An 11273-nucleotide genomic window follows, 5' to 3' on the forward strand; every position below is an offset into this window, starting at 1 on the left:
TCTCCCCTACATTTAAAACCTGTGGACCATTTTCTTTCGATCAGAAATCTCTATGTTCTGAGATTTTATTTTTTCAAAGAAGCCCCTTTATTTAGACAATAACATATTGTTTCAGTTTTGGGTGCTTAGCTAAGAAGTACAGGACCTATTCAAACAGCAAAACCCTATTGACACATTTTATGAATGAGGGTTTCATCATACCAGCATGAGAACAAATAATACACACACAGAGACATTATTTCAGTGTCACTCTATTCAACAGACCGATGGCTGTGGTTAATAGTGTAACACACCAGGAAAGCAATGTGGGAACATGACGACTGCTAGCTAGCAAACACATCTATTTTTCACAGAACATTGCAGATTCCATATGGTAAGTCACAGAAAACTAATTCTGTAGCTTAATAAGATGTTTGGTTTACACACTGGATATACTTACTGAGCAACAGCAGTGAGTTGGATGGCTCCACACACCAAAGACATTGTTGGAGTTGCTCAATGCTGTATATTTCACTCTATGTAGGCTAGCTGTTTTGTTCCATAACATTACAATAGCCACAGTGTAGGTGGTAGAAAGCTGTCGGGGAGAGGTGAGAGGAAATCTCACCAAAACCAAGAGATGTGAAGAACTTACAGGGTAAAGTATGTGTGAGATAGTGCTCTGTAAGGTAGAGCATTGTCATTTTCTCAAGTTGAACAATATTGTCGAGTATCACTGATTTTTTGTTTTTAAACACCAACAACTCCCTTACTTTATTGGCAGTGAACTCCAAAGCATGCCTTCATGTATTTTAGATTGACTGAGTACTCAATGTTTTTCCTTTTTTGCCCTTATATGATTGTGTGCATCCTGTATTTCTGTAAACTTTATAATCCTACAACCAGTCTTGATCATTGTGATTATCTAATGTTACCAAATGTATCAGGATCGAACCCTAACATTACTTTTTAACAAGAGACATGTCAATGCATTAGAGCAGGATAAGCACAAGTAAAACCAGTAACATAAGGGACTAGGCCATGCCATTTGTATTGCAAATAACCATGTTATCGTTACGCCTGTGGACAATTTCCACTGAGAAAGCAGTGGTGTGTAATATTTTACACAGCATAAATGTTATGTTTCATTTTTGCAAAGTGCTTTTAAGAGGGAGAGACCGAAGCATGGCTGACAAAACACATGGGGAATATTTTGTGATTCACACACAATTGATATTTATTTGCAAAAGACAATGTTTGTTGTTCTAAATACAAATAGAAAGTCAGAAGTAAAGTACTTCATATAATCGAGCACTCCACCTTCAGATCTGACATCCTTTGTAAAGACCTTCTGCTTCAGAACAAGAAGCAAAGCCACATGCAACAGCTACACTGAGAGTCATGCGTTGTGGTGGCCATCTCTCCACCCTTTGACCAGCATCAAGGCTGTTACTCAGAACTATGGGCTTCAACAGGATGTGTAGTGAAGTGAGAGCTACATGAAACTTCAGCAGACTTTAGTTTTACACATGCTCATTTAAAGTAAAAATATTTCTATCTCAAGATTATATCTAAAGATTTAGAGGCATCTATCTAATTTACAATCTAACTGTATTGATTCATCAAACATTCAATTAGACAGGCAGCAATTATATCACCATGTTAGATCACGGTTCAAATTCCTGCTTTGACTGAAAGACGGGGGTTGGACCAGGAAATGATGGGCACCTCCCCAGACTAACTGCAACTACAGATAAAAGGCAATAACTTGCAGTATGTTAAATTAAAAAGGATCATCACATAGTGTGACTAGTAGTATTCCACTTGCCATTTGAAACAAAAAAAAGTATATCAGCAGTGCAAGCCAAGCTTACTGAAGTTTATAGAATGATAAAGGTAAGCGTCCCTTTGTATTCACACCTCAGTGTGAAGCCCAACCACAGCAGCACTGAAGTTTCCATGCGTCATCTGGTTGTCAGTGTGAATGCATTTATATCTGACTGTTTGTGTGAAAGCACAAGGCATGTTATGGCTTGTTGTCAATGTCAACAACTGTTGACCCTGAAGAAAGCCACGAACCACAACCTGCAGCTCTGACAATGTTCTGTAAATAGTTGGCCATATAGATAGATAAGCTATTTATATTTCTTATGATATTCTCTATACACCTTTGAGTTGTCAAGAAACCCTAAATCTTTATTTTTTGTAAAAATGATGTGTGGGGAGTTTTACTGGACTGCATTATCTTGATAGGTGTTCCTTTAATAAGTATCAGTAGTGTAAGAGTGCACAGACACTATGGCGGTACAGGATTGTTTTATGTTAAGCGCCTTGTAAATAGTCGGTTTATTTATCTGTTTTGTTTCCTTGGTGTACATTAGTTTTCTCTTCCGGGAGAACAAATATACAGGAGAGAAAACTGTAAATCGTCTCAGGACAAATGTGTTCCTTTGATTCTCTGAGAGTGCCGCTCTGCTTCCTCCTCTAAAGCTCTCTGAAATGAAGTGTATTGTAGAGGACGGATGTTTTAACAGCCCAACTCTGTGCTGTGCTCTTCCTGCTGAAGTGACTGACAGGCAGAGGGGGTGTTCATCATTTATGACGTGGAGCATCCAATTGGCTGGTGTGCACAGTAATTAATATGGTTCCTCTGTCCTTATCAATGTGGCAAACGGCAGCTTATATTTTCTGTGTCTACACAAATCAAAAAATTATATAAACGTTTAAATAAATGGCAACAACAATGTGGTAGGATAAGTCCTAGAGACACAGGCCTATACATTTTTGGATGCATACCAATGATGCATTTATTTTGAAATGTGAATGGTATCAGTACCTTTTTTATAATGAATAATCAGCTATTCTAAAAATATATATGTTTTTGATAAATCATTTTACTATCACTAAAATATGGCAGTTAGCAAATGAGAAATTAGGTTTTGATCACTTCCATAATCCCTTTCAGGAAATCCAGACAAATTTAAACATTTTGCTACGTCCTTGGAATCTAATCTAATCCCAATTCTGAAAGTGTCAGAGTTAATCATTTGCTACAGAGCGCAGGATCACAGGAAGTTTCAGTTTCAATTCCTTTAGTGTGTTTGCTTACACATTCATCAAATTAGTGGCAGTTCTTAAACTGGTCTACTTTGGATACATTCATAGGACTTTTCTGCATTGTTCACTACAATCCATCAAACACATTTGTTACAGGAGCAAACCATTTACAAACTGGAGGGATCAAGTTTAAAATACCTAGGCATATTTTATCAGGAAATATTTAAAAAAAACGTTGCGTTTGCGTAGGAGTGTTTTTAAAAGTTGAACTTTGAACGTCCTTTTTAACACAAATCTGTAACTCCCCAAAATAATGGAGCAACCTTTAACTGCAAATGTATCTTCCTTTATTAGCCAGCATACAAATGATTAATTTCACATTTCTGTGACCAGGAAATTGGCTTTAAGCGTGTTCATTTTAGCAATGAATCATGTCAAAACCTAACTGCTGGTGCTGTAATGTGTGCAGATGGGAAGGTCATATTTTCCACTTTGGTGCAACACCAACAAAGCCAAAATAATGACTGAACAATCAGATATTTGTTCATTGTTTCCTCCCATGTAATAGTCAGTTTAAAACAAAAATCCTGCAGAAATCTAAATTAACTGCGGACCCACGTGGATGAAGGAGGCCAGGGGCGGACTGGGACTAAAAATCAGCCCAGGAAACTCGACCAGCCGACCTGCCCAACTCGGTACCGCTAGTCAATTGTCAACGGGAGGGGCTGCTCGTGAATTGTCCGACCGGCCCACTTCGGTACCGGTCCACCGGGAAAACTCCCGGTATTCCCAATGGCCAGTCCGCCCCTGAAGGAGGCTGCGGCTTAGTGGGTAAGTGTGCTGATCTTTGGATCAGGGGAGCACTGGTTAAATTCCCACTGCAGTCAGGATGTTGTTGGGCAAGAAGCCTCACCCCAAATTGATCATATTGTACACAGCTCTCGTTTACAATTCTTTCACACACTGTGACGTCACAGCTACCCACAATGCAACGCGCGCCATATATTGTTTTATAAAGACGCCATTTTTCTGGAGGTGGCAAAAATCCTGGCGATGCTAATATAAACAGCTAGTTTAATGTTGCCAGGCAGAGCGCACTAGGTTTTTTTCTGAATTAAACGACCGAAAGAAATCGCTGCATGTCTTCGGATTACATCTCTGGACTTGAGGGGTGTGCTCTAGGTCGTTACCAGCGTAAACTAGAGCTGTGTGGGTTGTTGGATGTACAATGTATGGAATTACGACCCTCAAAAGTGGCCTTCGGTCGATTTTGGCATCTACGTCTATCTTCTGGAAACACCAGGTGAATACCCCACTTGTCACAATAATATTATCATGCCAATGCATATATGTGGTATTTTAGAGTTGACTATATTGATTAAGGCAATCGACTATGATATTCTGTATGCACCTCGTGTGAAATGGTTGATACCGGAAGTACGGTGTCGCCCTCGGCCCAAAACCCGTATGTGTGTGTGTGAAAGAATTGGCGTAAGTATGCACTTATTTCATTTTCAATGTCAATTATTGTTCTCTTCTTATGTTAATGTTGTTCTCTTCTTAAGTTAATCCTGGTAACACAATTGCTCGATGGTCAAAAGTCAACACTATGGTATAGGTAAAATACATTTCAGTGGCTTCAAAAGGTATTTGTTTACTTAGCTCCTCAGACAGCCTAAGTTTGCCACTCATGTGTATATCATACTGGACAGCAGCAATATTCACCCCATCAAAAAAGTCCATCTGGACATGAAAAGAAAATCAAGATTGTTTTCGATTCATCTGTTGTGTGTGTTTACGCTCTGTGCAGTTAAAGGAAAACAAACATGAAACATAAAAACAGAAGCTTGCTTTTGCTCTTGTTTCATGTGTTTAGGTTGAACAAAGGGTGATATCATTTCCACTGTGGTGGTACAATGAAATAAGGAGAGGCCAATCAGGTTGCTCTAATATTGTAACCTCCCACTTCATATGATTACATTAAGGCGAATCTACACGAATACGATTTAATTTACCGGCAGCTACGAGTGGATTGACCAGAAAATGCTGATCATAGTTTATTTACTGCTGATGCTTGGAGTGGGGCGTAAGTATCTAGACTTGAGATATATTATATGAATTGCCATGTTCTGATAATGATTCTGCAGGGTGCTAATTATTCTTAATGTATCACAAAGCAATCATCTGTGTGTTTATTATATTTTTCAGGATGCACACACGATCAGATCTTGGAGACAAAGACTGTTGGTGTTGGGGAAGATGTGACTTTGACTTGTTCACGCCAGAAATCCTTGAATACAAACATGTTCTGGATCAGGCATGTCCTGGAACTCCTGAAGTCTTGGGAGGAACATTTTCTTTTGATTATGATGGTGTTAACAAGAATCCTCGCATTACAGCAAAACAAGGGCCTGGAACCTTTCTCCTGCAAATAAGTAAAACAGAGCCAAGCGATACTGGAGTTTACTACTGCCTAAAAGTAAACAAACTTGACATGACATTTTTTAATGCAACATTTCTGAGAGTTAAAGGTAAATCATTTATACTGTTTATCTTTGTTATTACTGTCTGCTACATAACACAATTGTATTTTACTACTTTCTTAATGTGTTATGTACTAAACCCCTTTTGGTAGCTTACTATTTGTGTCTTTTATCTTTACTGACCCTTTGCGGGGTAACATTGTAAATTACCTCAGAGGGAAATGCGTGAATGATTTCTGAAATGAAATACAGCAAACGTAGATTTCACCTTTCTTTGAAAATGTATACTTTATCTATATATTTATATTTTCCAGGCCCTGAACCAGATATCACTGCCATTATTCAAGGCCATCAGTCTGATCCGGTCCTTCCAGGAGACTCGGTGACTCTGCAGTGTACAGTCTTCTCTGAATCTCAGAGCAGAACTTGTCCAGGAAGAACCAGAGTGTACTGGTTCAGAGCCGGATCAGATGAATCTCATCCCAGTGTCATTTACAGCCATAAAAACAGCGGAGATGATTGTGAGAATAGTCCTGAGGCTAGCTCTCCACGGAAATGTATCTACAACTTTTCTAAAAACGTCAACTCCTCTGATGCTGGGACTTATTACTGTGCTGTGGCCACATGTGGGGAGATATTATTTGGACATGGAACAAAACTGGACATTGAAGGTAACTGCAGAGCGTTTACACATCTTTAATAATCATTCATTTGTATCTGGTGGAAACCCTTATCAACCAAAATCCAATTTACATGCATTGTGATTTTTCACATTTGCTCCTTTTCTCCATGATTTTAGCACCTAAGTTGTGGGATCAGCAGGCCATCGTAGTTCTGCTTCTGTTAGCTGCTCCTTTTGCTATAAGTCTGATTGTTATCGCCTCCCTGATTCATAATATCGAGATGAAGACTTGTGGGTGTTGCAACGGTAAAATAAAGTTTCTCATACCTCAATCAATCAGTCTTTGGGCAAAGCTCACCTTTTTACATTAGATTTACATTACAAATGTGTATAATTGTACCTACATCATATGTCATCACATGTATTTTATTTCATAATACAGCTTCTGTTTCTCTGCAAACAAATCCCGTACCAGCCAGCGGTGATCAGCAGAGGCAGCAGGTACAAAAAAGAGAAGATGTGACTGAAAAAAGTTGTTGAATCATTTTTTCTACATGTAAATCCTAACTTTTGCCACCTCAATAATGTTTCCATACTTTTTTGCAGAGAGATGAGGACACAATAATGTATTCTGCACACAGCTTCACGAAGAGGAAAACTGGCAGAGCAAACAGGAAGAATACAAAATCAGCAGAGGGAGAGACGATCTACACCGATGTCATGTATTCAGTGATGGACTAACAATATACTGGACTTTCTGATTAAAGCTTACTGTTGGGGATATATCTTCCTAGGCCCATACCTTTGACCCAGTCAGTTTGTACTGCCCTCACTGAGCATAGGCCTGCCACCTTGGGCTGCTGTGCTCTCAGTGTTTTGTCTCCCTATTCCTGCCTGTTGGCGTCAGCTGAAAGAGGTGTTTTAGTGCTTTGCCTGTTTTATCTTGTTATGCTCAATATTGATTATTCTCTCAGAACCAGCTAAATACATGGGTCTAGGGTAGAGATCTTCAGAATTGGTTTGGCAACCGCTGTGTCACCTCGTGGTGGCAACACGTCTTGTCAGTTCTCCGGCCGTAACTCAATAATAAACCATCAGTGTTTGCCATTAAAGTTCCAGCTCACCCAGTTTCTCTCTGAGTGTCGTCTCCATTGCTTCAGAAGTTTCCATCAATGTTGTAAATATCTTGCTTCACTTTCAGAAATTGGAGAAATGTTATAACCTGGAAACAAAAAATATATATCATTTTGAAATGATGTCCAATCTGCTTAAAATCATTGTATAACTTTTTTTTTAAATTATAAATAAAAGTACATTGGTTACATGACGCACATTGTTATAGCTTTAATGGTGATAGTCTACACCTAAATATGTGTGTAACTGTTGGATTAGATTTTGCGCAAAGTCTGAGGCATAAATACGGTAAAGCTATTCACAAATCATTCTTAAAATACACAACATGTCCCTCATTTGACCATCAACATTAACCCATGCTGTTAGTTATGTATATATGAAACGAGTATTTCAGCAACAATTGGGGCAAGGGTCTGCCGGTTAGACCACACATTGATCCAGAGTGAAATATCTGGACAAATGTTTCCATAGGATGTATCCTAGTCAGTTTTTTTAATACCCCACTTTTCATATAGTGCATCGGTACGTCGAAGATTTTTGTGTTGTGTGAAATCACTACACTAGGGATTGCAGTGTCATTTGGTACATAATAAATGGTGACAAATGAAATACATGGCAGGGGCAGTGGCTCAGCTGCTAATATACTGAACATGAACTGCAACTTGGTCGGTGTTTTAGCCACCACAACTTTATAAAACATGTCTAAAAATGTACAGCATGAAAATATGGCGGGGGGCAACTGAAAACCTCCATCCTTCTAGCCTCTCATCACTTTGTAAAGGCCTTTCATGTCTGGTGTGAGAACAAGCAAAGCCACATGCAACGGCTACACTGACAAGCAGGCCCAACGCTGTTTACTCAGAACACACCTGCCTATTGGGTTCAAATAGATATGTAGTGAGGGGGAAGTACCAATTTACCAAGAGAAAGAGGCTACCATCTACTCTTATGCATCTGCCAAAGTACTCTACTATAAGTGCTGCATCAATTGTGCATTGGAGCAGATTTTTGTATAGCTTTCAGACACATTTTTGTTGATTATCTGGAAAACTTAAGTCCTGCACTTGACAAAAATACGGCCATGTCATGACTTTACCCTTTACTGAAACGTTTTATTATTCCACTTTTAAAATCAGCAGTGCATGCCGAGTTTCCTGAGGCTAAAACAGAGAGTGAGAAAGGCAGCAGCCCCTCTCTTTTGACACCTTAGTTTGAAGCCAAACCACAACAGTCCCTACATTTCCATGCATCATTTGTCTGTCAGTAGTGACTGTGAATGCATGTCAATTTGTTTCTGTCAGCTTGTCAAATGCAGGCAGTGCTGTGCACACAAAGTAAAATGTAGATGGTCCAAAGCATATGATTTCTCTTGTTAGAAGCAACAGCTTTGCTCTGTAAAATTTGAATATTTCAAAAAAGGCTGAGGAACCCAAGGTAAGGTATGCTTTGAGGCTTTTTCTAAGCCTACAATGCTCCAGTGTAGAAATGGCAATGAAAAACTTAAATCCGAAGCTCCTCCAACAATGCAACATAATATATATATTATCAAATTTCTGACACAAACTGACCCAAGAGTTGAAGGTAAATACACTTCTTATTTCATTACAGTCAGTTAGTTAGTAACGCATTACAATTCCTGTTGCAAAGATGTCGCAAGTTTTGAGGGATCGTGCAATTGGCATGCTGACAGCAGGAATGTCCACCAGAGCTGTTGCCCGTGAATTGAATGTTCATTTCTCTACCATAAGCCATCTCCAAAGGCTTTTCAGAGCATTTGGCAGTACATCCAACCGGCCTCACAACCGCAGACCACGTGTAACCACACCAGCCCAGGACCTCCACATCCAGCATGTTCACCTCCAAGATCGTCTGAGACCAGCCACTCGGACAACTGCTGCAACAATCGGTTTGCATAATCAAAGAATTGCTGCACAAACTGTCAGAAACCGTCTCAGGGAAGCTCATCTGCATGCTCGTCGTCCTCATCGGGGTCTCGACCTGACTCCGGTGCGTCGTTGTAACCGACTTGAGTGGGCAAATGCTCACATTCGATGGCGTCTGGCACGTTGGAGAGGTGTTCTCTTTACGGATGAATCCCGGTTTTCACTGTTCAGGGCAGATGGCAGACAGCGTGTGTGGCGTCGTGTGGGTGAGCGGTTTTCTGATGTCAATGTTGTGAATCGAGTGGCCCATGGTGGTGGTGGGGTTATGGTATGGGCAGGCGTATGTTATGGACGACGAACACAGGTGCGTTTTATTGATGGCATTGTGAATGCACAGAGTTACCGATCACCTCATGTTGCAGCATGATAATGCAAAGCCCCATGTTGCAAGGATCTGTACACAATTCCTGGAGGCTGAAAACATCCCAGTTCTTGCATGGCCAGCATACTCACCGGACATGTCACCCATTGAGCATACAATACAATACAATACAACTTTATTTATAAAGCACTTTAAACCTCCAGACCAAAGTGCTGTACAGGCAATTAGATAAAACAAAGCATACAAAAAAAGTAACACAGCTCAGCTCACACACCATAAAACAAGTACAAGTAAAAACAAAAAACAATTTAAATGCAAAAAAGCAACACTCTGAAAGATGTTGAAACGCCAAATGATAAAACGCTAAAGAGAAGAGGTGGGTTTTAAGAAGCGATTTAAAAGCAGGCAGTGTGGAGGCCTGTCTGATCTCCAGGGGCAGAGCGTTCCACAGTTTGGGAGCCGCTACAGAGAAGCAACGGTCCCCTCTGAGCTTTGACCTGGTTTTAGGCACATTCAGGAGCAGTTGGTCCGCTGACCTGAGAGGGCGGTTCGGCGTGTAATGCTGTAGCAGCTCAGCAAGGTATGATGGGGTCATGCCATTTAGTGATTTAAAAGTAAATAAAATAATTTTAAAATGGATCCTAAAATAAATTGGCAGCCAATGGAGAGAAGCTAAAACAGGGGAAATGTGGTCATACTTCCGTGTGCCAGTTAAGAGCCTTGCTGCAGCATTTTGCACCCACTGCAGTCGTGCGAGGGAGGACCCACTGACCCCCATGTAGAGAGAGTTACAGTAGTCCAGCCGGGTGATGACAAAGGCATGGATTACTGTCTCAAACTGCTGTCTGGAGAGAAAAGGTTTTACTTTGGCTAGTGCCTCAGGTGATAAAAGCTCGTTTTTACCACCGACTTAATCTGACTCTCAAGTTTGAGTTCACGGTCCATTTTAATACCAAGGTTCATAACGTGGGCTTGGTGTACTGATGCAAGGAACCCAGGTCTACAGAAGTGGTGTCAGTGGTGCTACCAAAAACCATTACTTCTGTTTTTCCTTCATTGAGTTTAAGGAAATTGCACGCCATCCAGGCCTTTATGTCATCGAGGCACTTTAGCAGTGGGCTAATTAAGTAACCCTCCTTCTTTGTTAGAGGGACATAAATCTGGCTATCGTCAGCATAGCAGTGGAATGCGATGCCGTGCTTTCTAAAAATGGACCCAAGAGGGAGCAAATAGAGGGAAAATGGCAGGGGGCCTAATACTGAGCCCTCTGGGACCCCATACAGGAGTGGAGCAGACGATGACTCTGAGTCACCAAGGCTGACAGAGAAAGTTCTGTCCTTCAAATATGACCTGAACCATTCCAGGGCTTTTCCCTCAATGCCCACCCACTTCTCCAAGCGGGAGATCAGGATGTCATGGTCGACTGTATCGAAAGCAGCAGTTAAGTCAATAAGTAGGAGCACGCAGTCCCCAGTGTCAGTAGATAAAAGGATGTCATTAAAGACTCTTAAAAGCGCTGTTTCAGTGCTGTGCATAGTTTTAAAACCGGATTGGAAAACCTCCAGTATGTTTTTCTCTTCCAGAAAAAACATAATTTGACTGTAGACAATCTTCTCCAGGATCTTTGACATAAAAGGCATTTTGGAAATGGGCCTAAAATTAGCCAGAACTGTGGGATCCAGGCTGGGTTTTTTAATACGAGGTTGCACTACTGCATGCTTCAGGTTTTCGGG

General features: G+C 40.6%; 1 protein-coding gene across 2 annotated transcripts; it reads left to right on the forward strand.

Annotated features, from left to right (window-relative positions):
* The first annotated feature begins 5010 nt into the window (after window positions 1-5010).
* Window positions 5011-7271, forward strand: LOC117541088. 2 transcript variants are annotated; one of them, XM_034208172.1, is made up of 6 exons: window positions 5011-5122; window positions 5245-5567; window positions 5834-6190; window positions 6319-6447; window positions 6584-6642; window positions 6748-7271. In XM_034208172.1, exons 2-6 carry the CDS (start codon window positions 5246-5248, stop codon window positions 6880-6882), a joined length of 1002 nt encoding a protein of 333 aa, XP_034064063.1. In that variant the 5' UTR covers window positions 5011-5122; window position 5245; the 3' UTR covers window positions 6883-7271. The 2 variants fall into 2 exon arrangements, with proteins under 2 accessions (XP_034064063.1, XP_034064064.1); XM_034208173.1 differs by having other exon boundaries at window positions 6617-6642.
* Window positions 7272-11273: the final 4002 nt, after the last annotated feature.

This window comes from Gymnodraco acuticeps, unplaced genomic scaffold (genome assembly GCF_902827175.1).
Source record: "Gymnodraco acuticeps unplaced genomic scaffold, fGymAcu1.1, whole genome shotgun sequence".
Lineage (NCBI taxonomy): Eukaryota > Metazoa > Chordata > Actinopteri > Perciformes > Bathydraconidae > Gymnodraco > Gymnodraco acuticeps.

Coding starts and splice junctions, on each gene's coding strand:
- LOC117541088 (XM_034208172.1), top strand. CDS start 5,246: ATGCACACACGATCAGATCTTGGAGACAAAGACTGTTGGTGTTGGGGA. Junction 6,191..6,318: donor AACAAAACTGGACATTGAAG/GTAACTGCAGAG, acceptor CCATGATTTTAG/CACCTAAGTTGTGGGATCAG. Junction 6,643..6,747: donor GTGATCAGCAGAGGCAGCAG/GTACAAAAAAGA, acceptor ACTTTTTTGCAG/AGAGATGAGGACACAATAAT.